Here is a 24,344-nt window from a genome sequence, read left to right on the forward strand (position 1 = left end):
GGCCATAAGGGAAAAGATTACCCATCTAAGTTTTATTGTAGAGAGAAGAATGTATGTGAGTTCTTAGTGAGTTTTAAAATGTATTTCTTATAGTACATACCGTAAAATGTAACTTTATATATGGTATATGTAATAAAACCGTATTTTATTTACATTTCTCTTTCTACATTTCTCATTCTTCTGTTTCAGGTGAGGGGAATGTTGAGTTTCTCTCAGAACTTCTTTCCATGTAAATGTTTCCAGGCTATGAAAGATCGATCTGATAGTAGGAGATCGCTCTTTCCCTGTATTATCACCTTAAAGATAATGTTTTAAGAAATCAAACAATTTATATGTAGCATGTATATATTTTAACATATGTTTTACCACTACAACCAGATGATTGTATAGTCACTGAATCAGTGTTGTTTGTGGATAATATTTGTTGGCGTATTAACTATTGACCCAAAAGAGTTTAATCAATGTATTCACTGATGTTAGTCCACTTTATCAGTTCTTGTTTGGTTTTTTTATTCCCTTCAAAGCATTACAACTTCTCTTAATTCTGTGCTACATTGTGTGGGATTTCTCTAAATTATCCTAAATCTCTCTCTGCACTCTCTGTTCTTAACAAACATTTAGCTCTCCCCACTCTGTGTTTTGAAGTTTGTTCTTAGTGATTTCAGAAATAAAGCAAAAGAAACCTGGTTTCACAATCACATGCATATAGATTACTCCTTTTTTTAAGAATGATTCTTTTCAGCACTTTACCACTTATGTAAATTAAGTACAGAAATATTTCCAAGAACCTTAGCAGTCGATGGCCCAAAAGCTGGGGACAGAAACAAAGTGGAGAAGAGGGGAAGTTTTGTTCTTAGGAAACACCCAGAGCGGAAGCCCAGCTTCCTCACCCTCATGTAAAGATCTAATATTTTTGTAGGAAACCAGTGTCTTTACATCCTGTTTTGAGGCTGTGCTGTTGTATTTGTGTCTAGTTTACTTTATAGATCTTAAGCTTCCTCAGTCATTAAAACTTCTTCTAAAAGGAAAGCTTTGATATCCTTTATAGAGAAAGTGGTTGGTGCTGTATAAGCAGAACAATACGTGGGGTTTAGCAGCATTCGAAGTATAGGCTTGCTGTTAGAAATGAAGCATTGTTTCTCCCAGGTGTTTTTTGCCGATATTCAAGATTAAAAAGAACAGCACCTTCTACTGTTCTGCACAGCAGTGCCTCTCTGAATTTGACACATCAGACTCCAGGCAGATGCTAAAATTAAGATGTCATTAAAGCTGATACACTCTGGTACCCAAGCATCTGTGTGTTTTTTTACTAATTCATATTTTCCACAGTTTCCTCATATCTCTGGAGAGATCTTTGCAAGTCCTGTGCATTATTTTTCTGATAGTCAGTTTTCCACTATTCTTTTGTCAGTGTTGGTTTGAGCTTTTTTGTTCTTAAGAGGAGATTCTCCATCTCTGTTGAGTATTTAGGAAGTGCACAGTAATGGATTTTGACTTGCAGCTCTCCAGGACTGAAAACAACAGATAAATTAGCAAGACTGGCCTCTCTCCTCTGTTTGAGGTAGTGGAAGCTTTGAAAAGCATCAAGAGCAGTTAATAGCCTATAGATAAATGTTTAAACTACCACTAGAATAGTACTGATTTGCATTTGAAAATCTGTCTGCAGAGAATAAAGACTGGAAACAAACAGCTTAGTTCAGTAGTCTATTAAGAAGTTGCTGTCCATATTAATAATTGCAACTTCCTGGTTTTATTTGAAGTACTCAGAAAATGTAGGTTTTTCCTTATTCTTCCTCCTGTTTTTAGAAAATAAATAAAGTTAAATGTCTAATGTAGAAATAGTTCTTTAAGCTTTCTATTTGAAGAAGTCTTCTCATTATCTCTGTTATTTTCCAAACCAGCTGTGCTCAGTGTCAGACTAGATTAGCATTTCTATTTTGCCCATACAAAGAAAAAGTGTGATACTTAAATGGTATTTTCTAAAAAGCATTCAAGTAGCAGTAAAATTAAACTCCACTTTTTGACACATCTTATTTTGCAGGTTCAAGGCAAAGACCCTTCTGTCGATATTACTCAGGATCTTGTTGATGAATCTGAGGAGGAACGCTTTGATGATATGTCATCACCAGGTCTAGAATTGCCATCCTGTGAACTCAGCCGACTAGAAGAAATCGCAGAACTTGTGGCATCTTCACTGCCTTCACCGTTACGTCGTGAAAAACTCGCACTAGCACTGGAAAATGAGGGTTATATTAAGAAGCTCTTAGAAATTTTTCATGTGTGCGAAGACTTGGAGAACATTGAAGGACTACACCACTTATACGAAATTATTAAAGGAATTTTCCTTTTGAACAGAACTGCACTTTTTGAAGTCATGTTTTCCGAGGAATGTATCATGGATGTAATTGGATGCCTAGAATATGATCCGTCTTTATCACAGTCACGGAAACACAGGGAATTTCTGACTAAGACAGCAAAATTTAAAGAGGTGATACCTATTTCTGATCCAGAGCTGAAACAAAAAATACATCAGACATACAGAGTACAGTATATTCAAGATATGGTCCTACCCACTCCCTCAGTTTTTGAGGAAAATATGCTATCAACACTTCATTCTTTCATCTTTTTTAATAAAGTGGAAATAGTTGGCATGTTACAGGTAAGTTTCAAAAATTCATAGTCTCTTACTTGTGCTTAGGCAAAGAAAGTTGGGTAAATACTCCTGGAAAGATTGAGGTGCTACGGTGGAACCTTCACTTCTGTGATTCTGTAAGTGATTGTGGAGTGTGACAGAAAAGGCATGGATTTGAGTACTGAGTTGTCAAATACAGGTTTTTTAATTTCTGGGTTTGGACTAGATTCTCTGTAACCGATTTAAATTGAGCAAACATATGTGGAATATTGAATAAGGTTCTTTGGAATGAATAGTACTGTTTTCACTTGGAATCTTTGATTTTAATGGAAGTTTCGAGGGTTAGTTTTTCTTTTTTATTTTGGGACTCTTTCGTCACTAGACGTAGGGATATCTTTTGTCACATTACTATGAAAAAGATTACTTTGCCTAAATTTCACAATATAATCTCCTACCACGATGTAGCTGTTGCTAATTTCGAAGTAAATTAAATTAGCTGTTTGGAAAGTACAGATTAAGAACATAAGACTGCTTTAGGTGCTTGAATGTTTTCTTAGTTTGTCTTAATAAGTCCCTAAATAATGCTTCTTGGAATTACCAGTTTTTCATTAAGTATGTCTTACTGCAAATGTAAAGAGATTATTTGATACTTTACATAGCTTACCAATGTCTTAGATGTTCTGCACCAACCCATGAACTTCCTGAACGGTGTTAGAAGTGGGTGGCACATCTCAGTAAGGGGAGCTTTCTAAAGCTTTCAGCTAACTCAGCAGGGTGTTACAGCACATGTATTTTGGTTTGTAGAAGTTAATTATCGTTATCTTATTTCTCCCAGAGTTTAAAAAATGAATAGTCAGTGTGTTTGTAGGGGCTGTCTGATCTGGAGAAATGGACCAAGTGTTAGATGTTACTGATTGGTTTAACCTTATTTATCTTCAGTTTGACTCTCAGGATGTACCCTGTATAATTTCATGGAAAACATAGCAAAAGAGAGTGAAAATTCCTTTTGCAAACTCATAGAGCAAATAATTGTCAAAACTAGGCCTCACAACTTTTCATCCATTGCACTCAGTTATCAGAATACTGGTATTACTTAATCCACTCTATTGGAGCTTTAATCTGTCAGGTGAAACACCTGGGCCATCTTCAGTAGTACTAGGTCCCAGCTTGTGCCCAGGTGAACCAAGCTGTTCATGTCTGTATGTGTGTCACTGATAAACAAAGTCACAGTTGCTTATCTGAAACAGTTAGAAGGCCTTAATCATTTTGGAGTTGCCAATTTGAAGAAGTTTACAAGTCTGAGAGAATGTTGGTGAGGATCGAGTTAAGGGATCTCAACTGGAGCATTCAGTATGACTATTGTCTCAAAAATGTCTTGCCCTCTTTGCAACAGTTGCTAAAAGCAAATTTCTGAAGATGATACATTTTGACTTGAGGAGTAGGAGGGGAAGAATTATTCAGGAGTCTTGGTGACAGTGGCTGATTCTGAGAGGGGTCTTGAGAAACTGGGCAAGAAAAAAAGGGCCTGATCCTGCAAAATAATTAAGGGTGTGTTTGCCAGACATCCCAAGATAACTTTATTGAGGACTAGTGACTGATGAGTTTCCTTTTTTTGTCTCTTACAACTTGTGTTAGGTTAATGGATGTAGAGCAGGTTTAGGTTAGTATACCAAGGTTTAGTATGGTTGCCAGACTTGTTAGTTGCAGTTTACAGTTGAAATAAAGGCTCAGATCTGATTTTGATTTGTTGTGTGACAGCAGATTTTTTAACCTTACCTTCACTTCTGTTGCTGTTCTCTATGGTTGAGAATAAAGTATACTTCATGTATGTTGGAGCCAGAAGAATTAACATTGCATTTCAAAGTTAGATAAACATTTTGAATTGTTGAAGTGCTTTCCACAGCTTTGAGGAGCCCAGAATGATAGCACACAAGAAAGATAATAATCCTGTGCTATATTGCATTTCCTAGTAGTTTCACAGTACAGCTCTCTAGCAAGGAGGGAGAACTCCCTGAATTTATAAGTAAAAATCTGTTGGAATTCATTTGACGTTGTTGATCAATTTTTGGTTTTGAGGGAATTAAAAAATACTCACAAATTATGTGTCCGTTGCATTTCTAAGAGTTTAAAAGGTTTGATTGACTGATTGATTTTTCAAGTTCTTGCAGTGTAGCTCTAACCCAAGGTTTCAGCCTACTTACCTGGTATTTATTTATTCATTGATTCATAGAGCAATAGGTCAGGTTGCACTTTTTGAAAATCTCTGCACTCTAGTTTCATTTCAGCCCCCCATTCCTATAGTCTGTGTATAAAATGTATGATGCTATTGCTTCCCATTTCTTTAAGCAGAATAAATAATGCTCTGAGAACTGACCTAAAATACTTCTTTTGTTTTTTTCACTTCTATAACTAATTCCTAAGGGCTTTCTTCCATTTGTGTGTGGTTTAACATGCATTCTTGTAGCTGGTATCACAATACTTTGGGTGTGTGGAGGGGGTGTTACTTCATGAAGAATGTATAGTTCTCTGTAGTTCCTGCCATTCATTATTTTAGATCTTCTGAGATCTTGGTACTCACTAACCTTACATGTTTACTTAAGAAGTGGTTTCTTTTAGAAGTCATTATTAATTGAAAAGACTCTGGGATGCTTCGTGGTAGTTTATTGGAAGCCATGGATGAGATCTCAGGTTCTTAGTTGATGCATGATAAAGGTTGTTAATGCCTTTGCTGTTGACTTTAGGTTGTCTCTCTTGGACCATTGAGGATGTGAAAAAAGAGATCTCTTCTTGGAAAGTTTCACTTGGCAGAATAAAAGTAGACTCCCTGAGTAGCTGATATCCCATGACATACTGCAACTCTTATGTATACAACTGAGTTGTTGGGTATTCTGTTCTTTTCTCTCTCTCTCTGGCTGTAAAGGAAAGGAAAAGAAAAACTGTTACCTCCATCATGGAAAAACAGTGAGCTGTAACAAGGCCTTTCCATGTCAGGCTGTGTATTAACCAAAGTGGCACCTTACAGTAGTCTCATCTCAATTAACTCAGCCAGACTTCAGTTTCAGAGAAGTGACTAGAAGTTTGTACAAGACTGTACAGATTGTGTCTTAGGCTTTTTGACAGGCTGAGTGACTTTACTAAAAACTACCACTGTGTTTTATTTAAGGCATTTATGGTCAAGATAGGCCATTTACAGTCATTAAAGGTCACTGACATTTAAAGTCAGTTTTTAGTTATAATTAATGAATATTGTAAATGAGAATATGCTGATTCTTCAGAGGTCTGGCTTTATTAGAGAGATTTTGTATGTGTTTAAAAAAAATAAATTCTGTAGTCACAGAAGATATTTGCTTCCATGATTTTGCTTTCTTTGGTAGGCAAATAATTGTTGCCCTTTTGTGCTAAAACCAAAAACAGAAAATAGGTAACCTTTGGCATTAGGGTTATGAATCATATTCTTCCCTCCTTCTTCATGAAGGTTAGCTTTCCCATAAGCTTTATAAAAATGTGCTTACATTGATAGGCTTTTCTGAGAACTGGAGGTTAGTTTGTGATTTGATTTTATAAGATTGGTCAATTTAAGTGAGCATGTCACCATCCCACTAAACTGGATACTGTTGTTGCATGATGAATAGTAAAGCCATGAAAGCAGTATTTCCAGCCTGCAGAATTAACTGCTGTGAAAATCTACTCAATTACAGGGTTTTTCATTCACAGTGTGTAAGATATGAGAGAGGTGTTTATAACATTTTTTTGCAATTTCAGCCCCTCCTAATATGCTCTTACTGCTTGGGGTCCAACCTGTTCTAGTCTTGAGATGTCATAGCCACCAAGAATCCTTGCTGAAACATGGAGTTCGCCAAGTTTTGAGAGTGGGGGTGGGACAGGTAAGTGGTGTTTCTTGCTTTATATGACGCTCTTTTGCAATTTAAAAAAATACATGCTAATGTTCACACTGGAGGCCACCAGTTCTTTCCCTTCGTATTATTAACTAGTTCATAAAAAAAAAACTTGCAAAACTGCGCCATAGAGTGAGCAAACACTATTTCCTTCTGTTCTCTCCCCCTTTTCTCATTGGCGTGCTCTTTTTGCCAGCAAGATGATGTGATGTTTTTATCTTCCAGAATAAAGAATGTTGTTAGGATTACTTTTGGGTATGTGCATGTAGACTTCAGGGTCTTTAGTTTTCAGAGAAGGAGAAAAGTTGACATATGTTAAAATAATTTTTGTGCCTGGTAGAGCAGTGATCAGATGTATTATTGCACTGGTAAATCAGAATTTTTAAATACAAAAATCATATTACTGGTAGTCCCTATATCTCTTTCCAAGAGCTAAAAAATTGCAGGCATTTAGGTACATCTGTATATTTTACTGTATTTATGTGTAACAATAGGCAGATTTTAATTTTTGAAAGTGGTTTTACAGGTAGTTGCTTATTCTAAACAGAGTCCTGTGGATGCAAACATAATTATCTGTAGTTGTTTTAGAGGAAGAATTGTGTTAGTGCATGTTGGTAGTTTTGCCCAAATCCAGTCTTCTTTCTCATAGTAGTTGGCTCAGGAATAACTGGGGATTTACTTCCAGCAAAATTCACCTTGCAGTGAAGTGTAAAAGGATACTGCTTTCTGGGGGAAATAAATGACTTGGTGAAAGACATTTGTGAGTGGTGCATGCTCATGATTTTTGGGATTAACTTCTTCATTGTAGAAAATTATTTTCCACGTGTACAGAAACTACAGAAGTGATTTGGTGGATCCTCACTACTCTTCCAGCATGTCGATTCACGTGGAAGTAATGCATGATGAAGGCATGTGTGGAAAGGCAGTCTGATATGAAGGAGATTTTAAACTAACAAATCTTCTGTGTGGTAGCAGGAAGGAATGTGTGTTTGAAGTGGTATTTATCTGTTTGCTAGTAACATTTCATGAAAATTTCACTTTATGGGCTAAAATACTGTTTCTGCCCAAAATGAATATGAAGGTGGAATTTAGGATGGAATGTGTGCTCTCTTTCCAGTTTAGGTGGTGTTGAGTTTCTTGGATGTTTGTTTTTTGAGAAAAGTAGGGTTTATGTCATTTATCTGTAATCACAGACACAAAAGTATCTGATAACTGAATGTTAATTACTAGAGAGGCCTGGTTTTCAAGAATCCTTTTTTAAGTGCCTTTTGGGAGGAGGAGGACTACTTTGAAAGCTGAATCACAAATGTAAATAGTGTCCTTTTTTGTGATCCTACCTTACCTGTGGGTTTTCTTGTTTTTAAAGTCATAAATGATTGAGTGAGTAGTTGGCCTGGCTTGTTTTTATCTTCATGAACTTTGAAATGTATTAAATCCTAGAAGCATCTACTTAGAACTTGTAAAGCATAAATGAATATACTTAGTGTCTGGTATACACATAGTTTAAATGTTGCACTTTTAATAATTTCTGTGCCTGGGGAAAGTACCTAGAATCCACAATTACATCATAAACTATTGTTTGCAGTTTTGTTCTCTTGGAAAACAGTTGTGACCTTCACAGCTTCTAAGATACAGCAAAATGTGTTTTGATACTTGTCTTCGTGAAAAGACCACATACTGCAGAGAATTATGCATTTGCACTGTGTTCACAGACATATTTTGGGGGATTTTTGAAAGTTGAAAAAAAAAGAAAACATGTAAATTGATGTAATTCTAGCATTGAGTGTTGGTGCTTTGTGACTTCTAAAATATGTGAACTCTGTTCTCAGACTGTGCATTTCCACAGATCCTGGTAGTATTGTTCAGAAATGTTTCTTCAGATATATTGCCCTTGTCAGTAATTTTACAGCTTGAGAGAGAGAATCTTGTATTTAGAATGTTCTTTGCAATGACAATTTTTCTACAAATGTGAGAGGGAGTCATTTCTTGTGAACAGCAACCTGTCTGCCTTTCATTAAGCATCTGGAATGAGATAAATGCTAAAAGCTTTTCAGGGCTAAGCCGTAAGTGTGAAGTTAGTAATAAGTTGTTTTTATTTTCTTGGAATAAGTGCCATTTACTGCATATTATCCATGTAAGGGTGGGATGTTTCAAATCGCTCAGATCCATCTTAATTTGTCTGATTTTAAATAGGTCATGGTTGTTTTGAAGCCTGGAGATTTCAGGTAATCTTGTTAATTTAAAAGTGCAAAGTATTTAATGGAGTTTGGGAGAGGACATGGCATGGAGAATATTTCAATATTATATTTAATGATGGATTGTAAAATACTGTATTGTGGTCTATACTTGGAATGCTGAAAAATAGTTACATACTGAACTTCTGCAAATTCTTCCTGAAACATTAAGTGCCAGCATTGAAGTCTTTATCGCTTGCCAGTGTTAAGTTCCCTGTACAAGTCCCATATGTTTGCAAGCCCAATACCAGGGTGAGTGGATTGCCCTCTGCTGCAGACAGCCACATCTTGAACGGGTCAGGAATGTGGCAGGATATGGTCAGAGAGCTGAGCTGGGGTCCTGCCCACGCCTTCCCTCCCAGCCAGCTTCTGCCTGTCCTGCTCTGCCACATAGTGCCAGATGTGCAGCTTCCTCAGGGAACTCCATCTCTGGGACACTGAAGTCTCATAAATGAGACCCACATACTGCCAACAGTACAGGGTCTCCTCCTTCCACAACATAAAAACCCCAGTTTAATACCCCTGTTTTTATTTTTCAGAAGTACACTATTCATGGCTCTTACATATGTAAGAGCCATGATTATCTGCTGCTGCTGCTGTTTCCATTATTTTTTCACAGTGATCACTCTTAAGATAATTTTGTGGTATTGACTCGCCTTTACTCTCAGGTATTATGGAAGAGGTGAAAAGTTGCTTTCACAGTGAGAATGGAAATAGGGGTTATGCTTTCCAGCTGGGGATAAGCATGCATCTTCTCAATAGTTTTCATAGATAAGATTAGTTCTACATCTTGATCGAAACAGCAAAAAGAGAAATGAAAGCAAACTATTTAGCCTTTTCTTAAATGCACTGCTAATCACGGAAAAGAACCTGCATATTCTTCAAAAGAACTGGATTTTATGGGGTTTGGCTTTGTTTGGTTTTTTTTAAATTAATTTTAGTGACTTAAGTATGTCAGTATGTCTACTGTGGGTTACTTACGTTACCTGTGGTGGCTAATGGGTTAAATATTAGAACAGAAAATTTAGAAAGCCATGTAACAGCTGAATAGCAGGTAGTCTAACATCCTTGTATTCTCCCATCAAAGCTTAAGGTACGTTTCTTGAAATCAAAGACCTTAATAGTTGTTTTGAACATATTTGACTGTTGATATCTGCAAATCAAAATTTACATCTGTGCTTGATCCTCCAGAGTGAATTTTGGTATACTTCAAATGAGGTCTCTCCTATCTCCTTTTGTTTGGATTTTGAAGTAGACACAGAAATAGCACCTGAACTTGTGTCCAGAAATCGCTTTTCTTCATTGTCTGTTGGGTCAGGTTAGGAGCACAGCTCAGCATCAGACAAGAGGAAACATGGCATATTCCAAATGTAGGGTTTACATTATAGTGCAGTGAGATATAGTAGCTCATGCCAGCCTGTTGTGGATTTATCTGTGTTGTGCAGTGCCATGTAGAGATCCTGATTGTGTTGTGGCAGTGTCACAGCAGCCTTAGCATGGTGTGCTGTCAGAACTGAGGTACTCACTTTCTCAGCAAGGCTGCATGGTGAGCCTGGATGAGGTATTGAGGTAATTCACAACATAAGAAAGTTTTTGTGTGTGTATCTGAAGTACTTTCATGGTTTTGCTTTATGCAGTGCAAACATAAGCAAAGCAGCTTGGATTTCTGGCACTGTGGTTTTGGGATGGAGGGATTGTTGCACATGGTGTTACTGACATCGCAAGAAACAACACTGGCAGCTTTCTGAAAAAATGTATTAGTTTCTGATGTACAGGAATCCTTCTTAGCAAGTGCTGTTTTATTATTGTATAATATTGGGAAAAGGATGGGAGAAAGTTTATTTCTGTCTTAATAATCTCCTAGTTGTTAGGACTCTGAAGTTCATGGAAAGCTAAGTATTGCTGCTTCATTCAATCTAAATACTCATTTGTAATGTGTTTGCAGCTGTTTGCAGTTTTGCTAAGGTACAGCAGTGTGAAAATAATGGAATGGGTTTTGATTGCTGTCAGCCAGAATGCCCAATAAATTCTGCATGTAATAGGAACAGTTGTTTTGATTTGGTCTCTAGAATTCACCTCATTCCTGCTGTTAGGCGGCTTTCCCTTTATTGTGTTCTTGCTTTTGTTCTGCTGCAGACATCTAATAACATTCCAAAGATATAAATATATGAGAGTGTGTGTGCGTGCGTAGGGCTGTGTGGGAGATCATGTTTGTAATAAATGTATGTAAATAGCTGAAGCAAGGTTGGTGTGATTTAGGGGGACTGGCATGTGACAAGGGGGAAGGAAGTTGAAGAAGGCAAAGACAAAACAGTGAGAATTGCAGTAGAAAGTAGAAAAAGGGCAACTAGAAGGCAACACAACAAACGTTGTAATTGAGAGTGAATTGTTGGGGGGTGGAGTGATATGAATATGATTAAAGCTCAAAAACAAGATATTAATTTACTTGAAAATTGAATTAGAAAGTTGATAGTGGTGTGATTAATTACAGTATACAAACATATGTTCTCTTCATTCCAGGAAGCATGGTCTAGAAGAACTTTATATTATACTTGGATGCCTTTTGATATTGTCAAATAAACAAATGGTATTGTTTTGCTTTTGTAGGAAGATGAAAAATTTCTGACAGACTTGTTTGCACAACTAACAGATGAAGCCACAGATGAGGAGAAAAGACAGGAATTGGTAAGAAATCTGTAAAATATACATGTGGCAATTATCACAAAGTGACATGTGCATCCCTTTTTTTTTTTTTTTAATTACTGACTGGTATATTCCTGATTTTCAGGTAAATTTTCTGAAAGAGTTTTGTGCATTCTCACAAACACTTCAGCCTCAAAACAGAGATGCATTTTTCAAAACTTTGTCAAATATGGGCATACTGCCTGCACTAGAAGTCATATTGGTAAGTCATTTCAATTCTATTTGTCATAACAAGTTTGTTTATCTTCAGAGAGGCTTTTTTTAAAAAGTAGCTTCAGCACAAACTTCAGCAAGTGCTTTTCTTTTTATTTGCTTCATTTAGCTTGTCCTAGCTTAAGATTCAGAATGTTCAAAATATTTTTGTAAAACTTTAAAAGCTGTTACAATATGTCATTGGTAAGTGCCTTGGCGTTCTTCAGTTTTTGTTTTCTCATTTGCTTTCCTAGCTTTGTTTGCTTTTTGGTATCCCAATAAGTAAGAAAATAGGGAAATCGATCAAAGGGCAGGGAAACCATAAAATTTATTTTGCCCAACTGCTGTCAAATCTACAAAGAAGAAGTGAGAGTTAACTTAGTTTTAGAATATGGCTTTAGCAATAGTTAGGTATGATTTGTGAAAAGGAATTAAAGCTGTATGTTTTCTGGTTCCATTTAAGCTTTTCAAGAAAGCGTAAATGGTTTCATTTGACTTTCCCAGGGTATGGATGATGCGCAAGTACGAAGTGCAGCCACTGATATATTTTCATATTTGGTTGAATACAACCCATCCATGGTACGAGAATTCGTCATGCAGGAAGCGCAGCAGAATGATGATGTAAGTAGAGAGTCCTCAGAAATGTGTGTATTGTTTTTGAAATTACTGGGTTTTGAAATTACTGGTTTATATTTATGACTCTGTGAATGACATGAGCCCTTGTTTCAAAGAAGTATGGAATTTGGTAACAGGATACTGAACTGCTTTGTGTTTTTTAAAGAGTTCTGTTAGGTGAGATGAGTGTTCACCTGTTCACAGATGCTTGTTGCATTGTATAATTTCAGATTTGGCGGAAGGGAGTACCATTTGAATTGATTTTTCTTTCCCCCCCTCCTCTTAGGATATATTACTCATTAACCTCATTATAGAGCACATGATTTGTGACACAGATCCAGAACTTGGAGGGGCAGTACTACTCATGGGTTTGCTTCGTACTTTAGTTGATCCAGAAAATATGCTTGCCACTGCCAATGTAAGTAAATACCTTCAAATGAAATTACGTTAGATTTTTTTAGAGTATTTGATGATATGTGTTACATGTATTTTTTTTCATTCCTTAGAAAACAGAAAAGACAGAGTTCTTAGGTTTCTTCTACAAACATTGTATGCATGTTCTGACAGCCCCTTTATTGGCCAATACTACAGAGGACAAGCCTAGCAAAGGTAATGACACTCTGGATTTTGGGCACATCAAGGCTGTTGAAAGTCAATGTCTAGAATAAGTGTCAAAGGACATTTTCTGTCTAAAAAATTTGAGTCTGAGATTATGATACATAGTTCAAAGTAAAATGCTGATTCATTATTTAGTCATTTGAATAATGCATAGGCATAAAACTCAGCAGAGAAACCTGATTTAAGAAGTGAGCAACTTTTGCTGCAAATTTGGCCTTAGCAAAAATTAAAATACTTGTATAATTTTTAGGAACTCATGGGGCAGTTCACTGACGTAGACTTGTAAACATGTCTAAATGTTTTTTTAAGGTCAGGGATTACTAGAAATGTTGCAACATTTCCCCTGGGAAGGTGTGCTGAATTTGAGGGTATTGTTTCTAGATCAGACTAAGAAAGCGGAGATCAGTAATGAACTAACTGTTCATGCTGGCTACTAGCAGCAGTTTGAAGACCCCAAGATATTTCTTGCACAGTACTTTAGTTAAAAGGCATTATAGATCACGTTTTTGGTGCAAACTCAGTTAAGATACTGCATATGGGGCAATAGTTTATGATGTAGATGTGTGGACATCATAATGTGATTTGGTTAAATAAGCCTGACTGCTTGTGTTAGGGTTAAGTTTTGTACTCTGAACCTTCAAACACCAATTTAAGAAAAATGTAATTGGTTTCATATTTTAAGAGAGTTTCCTGCCATATCTGTATTTATAGAAAACACTCAATCCATAACAAGCTTGTTCAATTTCTGTTTAAAAGACTAAACATATCCTGCAGCATGTTCCATAAAATGTCTGTGGGAAAATAAAAGAACTTGGAAATGTTTACTGGAGTGCAGTTGGATATTTGAAGTTAGCTTCTGAAGGCGGTATTCCAGATATGTTAAATTATTTTGGTTTTGTTTTATTACAGATGATTTTCAGACAGCCCAACTCTTGGCATTAATACTGGAATTGCTAACTTTCTGTGTAGAACATCATACCTATCACATAAAAAACTACATTATTAACAAAGATATCCTGCGAAGGGTACTGGTTCTCATGGCCTCAAAGCACGCTTTCTTGGCATTGTGTAAGTTTGAAAGCTGAGGAATAAACTGGAATTTTGTGAATGTGAGCTGATACATATCTTCACTCTGCTGGAAAAAAACTGTTCATAGATCATGACAATTTTTGACTGAATACAGAAATTCTACTGTTACAGTCTATGTTTCTCATACTAGATTATAGATATATCAGCTACTATTAGTAAATAATTTTGCAGTTTTAGATACCTTTTTATCCTGAAAAAAGAAGGATTTTGCTTCATCTCAGTGGAGAGGGGAATTGAAGAGATGGTATGTCGGTATTGAATATACTAAGAGAAGCGTTGAAGTTTTGATGTTTTTTTAGTAGGAATTATCAGAGGTAGTTAATTAGAACTGTGACTACCTGACTGCATTAAACTGCACAGAAGTTCAGTGTGCTGCTCTTCAGACAATGGTAGTTTCTTGACCATGCTCAGCTCAGTAGTGTCAAAGCAGTGTGACTTAATTCTGGAGACAAGTAAGAGATTTTCTCTGTAGTTCAGTTGTGCACATAGAGTTAAACAAAGCCTTAAGTTGACTGAGCAGTACCATACAATAAGAAGTACCTTTTACATTTTGTAACTGAATAACCTGTACACATGGCTGCTAAGCAAAATGTGCTGCCAGGTGATACTGTACTTTATGCACGGACATTTTCTCACTTGTGTACACTTTGGAGTTTCAGAAAGAGCTTTAAACTGGTTGTAAATCAAGCCTTTGCCTTACTATATGTGTGAATAAAGTGTTGTTTACCAATTTTAAAATTAGATAGTTTATATCCTAATCAGATAGTACTAATTAAATCTAATCAAACATTTGAATAATAGGGATGATAAGCAAATTTCTCAGTTTTTTTACTGAGAAAATGTTTTACCTTTACCATAAGTAATTTTAAAAATCGAAAATAGATTTTTATATTAGCAGTAGTATAGTTAAACAATACTATATGAATCCTTCAGTGAACAGAGATAATTTCATTTGTACAGTTATGATGAAGGATTTCTTTATGATAGAGTAGATAAGTAATCAGCGGTATAGTCAAGACTATTGAGAAGCAGAGAACAACTGAACGTATTGCTGTATATGAACTGAGGCTGTAAATTGCCCTAACTGCTCAGTAATTTCTGCAATTTTGCTTTTAAATATAAAAACTCCTTTGACAACACATCTGTTTCAGGTGCCCTTCGTTTCAAAAGAAAGATAATTGGGCTAAAGGATGAATTCTACAACCGTTACATAATGAAAAGTTTTTTGTTTGAGCCCGTGGTCAAAGCATTTCTAAATAATGGTTCCCGTTATAATCTGATGAACTCTGCCATAATAGAGATGTTCGAATTTATCAGAGTGGTGAGTGCTATTATATGATGAAGATAATTACTATATTGTTTAGTCTTGTAATTCAATATTACTTTTGGTTTTGCTTTTGCCCTAAATTATGCTATCATAATGGGACCATGTGATACTGTATTTATATGAACCTTGTTTTATATCACTATTACATATTTGTACATGTTCTTTTTTACATTCAAACAGTACCATTACTTGAAGATTAAATTCACTTGATACTGTACTCACAGTGCCCAGATTTGCAAAGGCAGCACTAATCAAATTTCATCATGCAGATGGGATGGGCTTGTTATGACAGGAATGTAATTAGAAACTACTGCTACAAACCCATCAAATTTAGCTGTGCTCCGTAATGTCAATTCAGTGGAATATGGAAATATACATAAGAGCTACCAATCTCTTTTGATTATTTTAATGGAGTGCTACCAAGTTCCTTCCATGGGGAGTCTCTAATTGGGCCCAAGCTAGGGTGCAGACAGTTGTAGAAGAGTAAGTCACCAGGCATGGTCACCTCTTGAAATCTTCAGTGTTGATCACCTCTTTTTTCTTTGAGTTGGGACTCAAGGTAATGAATAAGATGACCTGATCATCATGAAACAGTTGATTGAAAACTGGTTTTGAAGCTATGAAAAAAGTTCATCTGTGTAGGTGGTTGTGACTTGTACAGTGGTGTATTGGGTTTGCATGGCAAGGTTTTGGTGAGCAGTGGCTAAAGGAGTGGCTTCTATAGAAGCTGCTGGAAGCTTCCCTTGTGTTCAGTAGAGCCAATGCCAGCTGGCTCCAAGATGAACGTGCCACTGGCTCAGGTCAGAGCAGAGATTCCCCTGCAGCCTATGGTGATGTCCATGGTGAGACAGCTATCCCCCTGTAGCCCACTGGAGGTCCATGGTGGAGCAGAGATCCACCTGCAGCCTGTGGAGGACCCCAGGCCAGAGCAGGTGGGTGCCCAAAGGAGACTGTGACCCCTTGGGAAGCCTTTGGTGGAGCAAGCTCCTGGCAGGACCTGTGGAGAGAGGAGCCCGCACTGGAGCAGGTTCACTGACAGGACTTTTGATCCCATGAGGGCCCCTTGCTGGAGCTGCCTGTTCCTGAAGGACTGCATGCCATGCACTCTTACCAGTATAAAAATATCTCTAAGTTACAGTGGGAAAGACATTTTAGGCTTGAGTTGGGTCTAGTTTTTGTCAGGCTTTAGGTTCTGTTGTGTTTTGAAGGAGATACTGCTAGAAAATTGATGTTGTTTTGCTAATCAAATAGTTGAGGCTCTAGATTTTTAATTACACTTCTAATACTCATTTTTGCATAAGCTAATGAATACAGTGCTTGCTATGGCATTCTCATTTCAGATACTTTTTATATTGTATTAAATAAACTAATTGGAATGAAAATAAGTCACTTTATGTTTGTTTCTTCCTATAGGAAGATATAAAATCATTAACAGCTCATGTAATTGAAAATTACTGGAAGGCACTGGAAGATGTAGATTATGTGCAGACATTCAAAGGATTGAAACTACGATTTGAACAACAACGGGAAAGACAAGATAATCCAAAACTTGACAGGTAAAATGCACTAAATGTTGTTAATAGTATATTGATGCTTTCATTATCTTATCAGACTATTGATGGGCTGTTCTCTATTACTGGGAAATGGAGATTAAAATTTAGACTCCTGCTTGCATCTCAAGCCTTGCTGAATTTACTTGATTAGAAGTGTGATTTTCAAATATGTTGCTACAGACTTTTGATCAACTTTCAGGAAACGTTAGTTGCTGGACCCCCAGTCATAATGCTAATTTATCATATCTTAAATGTATGTGCACTACTTTAATGAGGTTGGAAGCCTACCAAGTATCTCTACCAAGTTCATTTATTTAAATAATAGATTTCCACTGCTGATTTGAAAGCCTGTTCAGTTGTGAATTACCATTCTGTGGATTTTTCTTTCAAAAATTTTCACATCAGATTTCTTTTTATTTTAGTTGTGGGAATAGATATTTAGATAGGTTTTACCAAAATGCCTGAGGAATAGAATAGCCAAAGAAATTTTCAGAGAATGCTTTTTTTGTCCCTGTTAGATTTGCTGATGGAGTAAGAACAATCTGATGCAAAGCTTGAATAGCTCCTTCCATTTGCCAGAACAAAAGTTCCCTTCCATAGTACACAGGTGCCCAAGGTTAAAAGGTTGAGATGTATAAAAATAGGAAGTTTAGGCCTTTTTGCTCCATTTCTTTTTGCTTTATGTCTAGTTTCATTAAAACAAAATGACTGCTTGTGTGAGCAGATGAGTTACTCTTAAGAATTGTTAGCAAGACCTGTTTTTGTTCTGCTTTCTTGAATTAGTTTGAAAACACAGTAAAATTAATTCTGAGTAGTCCTACTAGGATATCTTGAAATTTCAGACTTCTATTTCCTGCCACAGGATTTCTTAATACTTAAATTTGAGATTTGTACAATTAAAATGAGACTGTAAGTGTAGATTTATTTTAAAACATTGAAGCACTTTCAAGAGCATGTGCAGGATCTGCAGTTTTGAGTACTGAGGTGTTAAAAGTGAGATGTTATTATTTTGGCTTATGTCAGCTAAGCTTATGACATAAACAGCTGAAATTCAAGGCTGTGATTCTTACTTACATTAATGCATGTGTGGGAAAGAATACCCAGCTGCTTTCTTCAGCAATTTCCATCCAGTATAGCAAGTAAAGCTTTAGTTTTTTTCTTGGCTTAAGTTGAACTAAGTGGTTGTGCTGCATGAGTTTATCTAACAGAAAATAGAACTTCAAGAGGTCTGTAGCTCAACCTTCTTCCTACATTTTATATAGTGGCTGCACAAGTCCTGTCACAATCCATGTAATTTTTAAAGTGAAAACCCAGAAATAATAAAATGCACAAATAACAAGAATCTGTTTACGTATTTTAGCAAAGAAAGTTCAGTAAGGAAGGAGACCAACATTTTGTGGACATGGGCCACAAAAGTATTCATTAGAGTTCCACTTAAGTCATAGTTTTGTGCTGTTAGCAGAACTTGAGTGTAAATATAATGTAAAATGATGCAGTATGTATAGATAAGAGATGATAATGCTGGCAAGCAACTTACTTATAACTAGATTTATTATTAAAAGTACATTTAGTGTTTTTATTCAATAGCGTGTAATGTTCTAATTTTTTCCTTGTGGCTTTTTCCTGCAGTCAGTAATGCAAATGTCTAGGTTGTATTATTAACATTTTGATCCCAGTAACAGAGACTTTATGAAAAACATGAAATTTCATCTAGTAAATTGTGAAGTGCTTCATCAAATGCTTCATCATGCTTCTGTTGGAAACTGTTAAAATCAACATCTAGCAATGAAAATGTTTTCAACCTCTCTTCCACTTCTCCTGCCCCATTCTCGAAGGGCCACATCCCTGTCACTCTGCTCCAAGACCATAATACTGCTTCTGTGAGAAAAGAGAAAAGTACGGTGGAGCTGAAATAAACCAACGTTGATAATAGATCAAATAGGGAGAGGTAGCAGTTCATATCCAAGGCCCTAAAAAATGGAAAATACTGATAAGTGACCAAAAGTTGTAACAGATGGATGTGGCAGAGAGAGATAGCTTTCTTTTAAATGTATCTTTTTAAAACTGGAGTCATATTTAAGTTAGATTTTTTTTTCTTTTAACTTGTTGGACCTGAATACAAACAGGTTACAAAATGTTTTCAGAGAATAAGTCTGTATTTCTAAACTCTTTGTTTTACAACTTTTTATTTACCGGTGCAAACTGATAAACCAAGTCTGAATGCAACACTTTAGTGAGATTTATTAAAATTACTTTTAATAGTGCTGTTTATGTGCTACAGAATTTTGTACTGATTGAGTAGTCTGTGCTATTAGCAGAGTTGTACTTTATTTGATTCTTTACATTGAAAAGTTTATAATGATATTTGCATTGAAAATACAAAGGTTTACATTAGGGAATGATTTGATGGTGTTTTTATTGCTCTGCAGTGTATGGATCTGTAAACTGTCACTAAGTGTTGAGGAGAAGTTTTATTATTGAGTTGATTTTTGAATCTACGCTTTTCAAACTTACTGTTCTGCAGCATGCGCTCCATTTTGAGAAACCACAGGTACAGAAGGGACGCAAGAACCCTGGAAGATGAGGAGGAAATGTGGTTTAATACTGATGAGGATGATATGGAAGATGGAGAAGCAGTGGTGCCCCCTTCTGACAAGCCTAAAAATGATGAGGATATTATGGACCCTATCAGTAAATTCATGGAAAGAAAAAAATGTAAGTGATGAGAAGATGAATGCCATGACTTGTATTATTTAGTCCTACTGCAATGAAGGATTTGCATGTATTTATTTTGAAATTGCAACATCAATTTGGTGTTTTACCTTTAAAACAGTTTGGTTGTCTTCAAAAGCAGAATGTGTTGTAGATTTCTTGAAGCATTTGAATTTAAATCTTAACTGATAGTCAAGTTTTTCTGTGTTTTATTTGGGTTATAATTCAGTGTTATGTAATGAATATATATAATACTGGTTTATAACTCAAATTTTTCTACATAAATGTTCAGGTGATACCACTGGTAGAAAAAAAGTGTTCATTCCTGGCCAGTGACAACAGCTGGTAGGTGGTACAGTAGTATGGAAAAAAAGTCTATGATGACTCACTTAATTGAGTTATACATAAAGACATAAAGTATTAAGCCTTTCCCCAGCAGTGATTTGTGATTAAATGTTGGACTCAATGCTTTACTTTTGCTTTTTTTTTTTTCTTTTCTTTTCTTTCCAGTGAAAGAGAGTGAAGAAAAGGAAGTTCTTCTGAAAACTAACCTTTCAGGTCGTCAGAGCCCAAGTTTCAAGCTTTCTTTTTCCAGTGGTACAAAATCTAACCTTACCAGCCAGTCATCTGCAAGTAATCTGCCTGGATCCCCTGGGTCGCCTGGGTCTCCAGGGTCCCCTGGCTCACCTGGCTCAGTTTCTAAAAGCACATCTCAGATGGCAGCTATTACAACTAAGGTAATTTTGAATGGTTGTAGGTTGACTTCATTGTTACAGAGTAGGAATTTGCTTTTGCATCTCTCTGAAGTTTGTGTGAGTCCTGACACGTTAAGCAGCAATGGACTGTCTGGTTTGTGTGAACTTCTTGTCTGGCCTTCAGCATTTTTAACAAGATCTGCTGTATGTAGAAGAAATAAAAGCTCTTCTAATGCCCAGACTAGTCAAGTAGGAAGCATGCCACTAGTTGCTCCTAGCAGTGATGTTTACTGTGAAATACAGACAACACTGTACTTATGTTAAATTGCACTGGGATATTTGACAGGTAAAAATAAATATTTTGGAAACATAGCCAAATTTTGGTAGATACCACAATGCCCTGCTGCATCCATTGAGGATTTCTACTATCACCATTTTTGTACTGTTCAGAATTCTATAATTGACCTATATGAAGGAAATAAATTGCATTGAATGCTGATTGCTGTAAGCCAGAACAATTTCTGATACCCAAGTGTGACATTTTTACCTTTGAACTGACTTAGTTTTGATTTGGAACATACTGAAATAGAAGAAGAAAGCCCCTTTAAAAGAGCATTGTAACTTGGAGTGAATATTCAAAACAAGCATTTTTAAATACATTTTAGGACACTGTTGGATTTTATCAGATTTTTGACTAAAAATGTTTGAACTGAGTCAGGAAAGTAGTGGGACTGCTGTTTTCCCAGAATGGAGGGGCAGATAAGGTAATGCTGATACAGTGCAGTTCAGATAATGAGAATTTATTTTCATAACAAGTGTTTTCACTTCTGAAAGGTGAGATATGTATATCAGTTGGTCAGGTAATCTTGGAATAACACTGATTCATCCTTGTTTTGTAATGCTACCATTCAGCTTGTTTATCTAACGTCTAGTGAAGGTAAATGGAGGTTTAGGTTTTTTCTTTCTTCTACTCAACCTGGCTTAAGAGTTTGTATTTGGATTGCATTCTATTGAAAACACCTGGATTAGAAGAGTTTGGCTGATGGAAGAAGCTAAGGACACTTCCTCTAAATCCCTCTGTGAAGGAAACTCCTTGCATGACCCAAGAGTTAGTCAAGCACTTTTTAAAAGGGATGGAATTGGCTTGGAAATCCATTCAGTCTGTTAGAGGTTTGTTCTCTCCCAGACAGTGTAATTCCCTGAGTCTGAAATGGAGTCTTTACATATGGAACATATTGGCTACAGTATTGACTCCACAAATTCAAGTAGTGGTGGCAAAAGAAAAATGTTCAGCTTACAAAGGGAAACATGCAGTGCTCTGGAAAACACGCATGGATTCAGGCATAAGGTATCTTACCTTCTTTCAGAGTAAAGCATGCCACAGTTGCAAACTAGAAACAGTGTTGAAATTGGGTTTTTCATTAATTACCAGATGTTGTTGTTTTAGGTGTAGTATACTCAGTGTTATGTGTGACTGTACAGAATATGTGTAATTGTTTTTCAAGTTGTATTTTGGTATGCAGTTGACTGAAATGTTCTGGTTTGGATGTCCATTATTAGGTACCTGAGTAAGTAATAGGACCTTTGAGTAAAGTATTTGACTACAACTGCCATTGTAGTCAAATGCTGGTTAAGTTTCAGAAATTACTTAACATAATAGAGTTAGGGGAAGTTTCAGAAGTTCATGCTGCTGCTTTTTCATGGGTCCAGAGCTGCCTAATCCTAAATTTGTGGGTATTTGCAATACAAGGGAGTTTTTAATGTTACTAGATACATTTCATTTTCAGCTGACAAGTTGTTTAAACTTTGTAACCCATACACTTCATTCAGTTACATTTTTCAAAAAAATTCTTAGTCACTACACATGTAAACTAACTTTTGTGAAGACGTGTGTTTTAAAAGTATCATAATTCAAAAATTCAAATTGAAGGATATTCTGTATTTGTTTTTGAAGTGCTTCCAGATTGCTCAATGTAGTCAGCTCTACTCAGTAAAAATAAACTATGTCTTCACACATGGAGCTGCAGTGACACTTAGCAAAATTACGTAGATTTTTGGCTTTACCTAAATTTCAATTGGAAATACTTCCAGTTGGATAAGTAAAACCCTATTTTGGCTTTATTAATTTAAACATTTTTCAGAGAATGTAATTTTCATTCATGCTGAAGGATTTATTTTTGTTCTGCTTAATTTTATTCAAAACCACCTGAACCAGTGTGCTTATGGCAAACATGTTACAATGCAGTCGTGAACTATTGATGTGCAAACATTTTCTTAATTATAATAATTGTGTCTGTCTTTGTAGGGAGGCCTTGTTGGGCTTGTAGATTATCCTGATGATGATGAAGAGGATGATGAAGATGAAGATAAAGAGGAAACTTTACCTTTGTCAAAGAAAGCAAAGCTTGAGTCATCATAATGGCAACTGCTGGAGAACATTACCAGTTGGGGAAGGATTTTTTTTCCAAAAACAAAACAAACCCACAGCAAAGCAGCAATCTTTTGTGAATTACTGTGTATGACACAGATCAACCTATACAAATGGATTTCTGCCAATCAAGTGCCAATTCAAAGGAGCAGAAGAAGGAGAAATACTTTGTTTAGGGGAAGGACTTACGCCTTTGAGTTCTCCAGCTTGGACCACATGTTGCCCTTTTCTCAGGGAAGGAAATGGAAAACAAAACAAAAAAAAACAAAAAAAAAAAAGAAAGAAAAAAAAAGCCAACAGGGCAGGAGTTTTGTTAGTGGAACTCTGGATTGACTGGTCAGTTGCTACAATCAGAATATGCTTTCTTGGACCATGGATGAGACTTCTGAAGAAAAGGCAGGTTTTGCCATAGTTCTTCACTAGTTAAGAATGCCAGCAGTTTCTTTGTATAAAAGAGACCTGCCTTTGAAATCGTACATTCTGAACATTTTACTCAAGCTACAACAGGTTTTAAAAACCTCTGCGGGGGAGGGCCGAACATAAAGTTTCCTCTTTTTTTTTAAATCTGTTCCCTTTGCCCTTTAAACTGCAGAAATTTTTTTTGAGGTGGGGGATTTGTTTGTCCCTTCTTGATTAAAGATTGAGTGGAATTCTAGATGTGGTCACTTTTGTGTCATAATTTTTTTTTGCCCCCCTGAGTGTATGCTTAGTTGTTGAGTATATATTTGGGACCATTAAAAATTTTTGATGTAATATAATCTCACTGTTGTGCTGGTACCTGTTTCACACTGTGTAATTTTGTTCTGCATCACAGTTCTTACTGTGTTAAGGAATTTATGGAAGATGGTATCGTTTTTATTGGAAAAAAATCTTGCCACAATGTTCATAAAAGCAATACTATTTTGTGACTAAATATTTTATATTAAATTTTACAGCAGCACCTCTTGAGAGAAAAATCAGGGAAATAGGATGAAATAAAAAAATTTAAACTTATAAATAGGAAATTAGTATTCCAAAGAGACTTTGAAATTTCATAACGCAGAGCAGTGATGGTAACTAACTTACCAAATGCAAGGTGGATGAATTAGGAATACCAAAATACTGACTCATTTGACTTAGGAAAATGGCATTAGTAGTATTTTTTAAAAATCTCTGATTCCCTTTGGAATACCAGTTTTAATGAATAAAAGATGGTTGTAGAATAAACTCTTTACAAGGACACCATCTTTTGAAATTTATTCTAATACTCAGTTGAAAAACAGCAATTAACTTGGTCTAACTCAATGACTGCCTTTTTCCCCTTTTCCCAAAAGTCTAAATAATACTAATTTGAAATTAGGCATTATATCCTGCTTCCTTACTCCTTTTACAGAAGATGGCTTTGCACAGCAGTGCTTCCTATGAAAGGGCATTTATTCAGTTCCTTTGCAAATGAGAGACCCTTTCTTACATTTGTTTTCAAGAGCCAGTTTCCTTTTGGGCATTCAAAGCACCAGTGTTGCAACAATCACGATGTTTAATACGTAAATGTGTCAGTACAAATAGAAATAAGAGAAATGAGAATCTGAGGCAGTGATCACACTCAAGGGTAGATGAGCACTTTGTTTCTGAACATTGTAGATGGCATGGCAGGTTCTGTGCCAACTACAA

The 24,344-nt window shown here is 36.1% G+C and overlaps 1 protein-coding gene across 2 annotated transcripts in view; it reads left to right on the forward strand.

Annotated features, from left to right (window-relative positions):
- Positions 1-23,452, forward strand: part of PPP4R3A (protein phosphatase 4 regulatory subunit 3A) — a 41,784-nt gene extending 18,332 nt beyond the window's left edge. For both annotated transcript variants that reach the window (XM_048307097.1, XM_048307095.1), the window contains 12 exons: positions 2,042-2,659; positions 11,370-11,447; positions 11,551-11,667; positions 12,162-12,278; positions 12,559-12,690; positions 12,779-12,881; positions 13,800-13,958; positions 15,131-15,300; positions 16,720-16,862; positions 19,384-19,574; positions 20,082-20,308; positions 22,572-23,452. In XM_048307097.1, coding sequence (XP_048163054.1) covers positions 2,042-2,659; positions 11,370-11,447; positions 11,551-11,667; positions 12,162-12,278; positions 12,559-12,690; positions 12,779-12,881; positions 13,800-13,958; positions 15,131-15,300; positions 16,720-16,862; positions 19,384-19,574; positions 20,082-20,308; positions 22,572-22,685 — 2,169 coding nt within the window. In that variant the 3' untranslated portion in view covers positions 22,686-23,452. The remainder of the gene's footprint in view (positions 1-2,041; positions 2,660-11,369; positions 11,448-11,550; positions 11,668-12,161; positions 12,279-12,558; positions 12,691-12,778; positions 12,882-13,799; positions 13,959-15,130; positions 15,301-16,719; positions 16,863-19,383; positions 19,575-20,081; positions 20,309-22,571) is intronic.
- The last annotated feature ends 892 nt before the right edge of the window (positions 23,453-24,344 follow it).

Source organism: Corvus hawaiiensis, chromosome 6 (genome assembly GCF_020740725.1).
Source record: "Corvus hawaiiensis isolate bCorHaw1 chromosome 6, bCorHaw1.pri.cur, whole genome shotgun sequence".
NCBI lineage: Eukaryota > Metazoa > Chordata > Aves > Passeriformes > Corvidae > Corvus > Corvus hawaiiensis.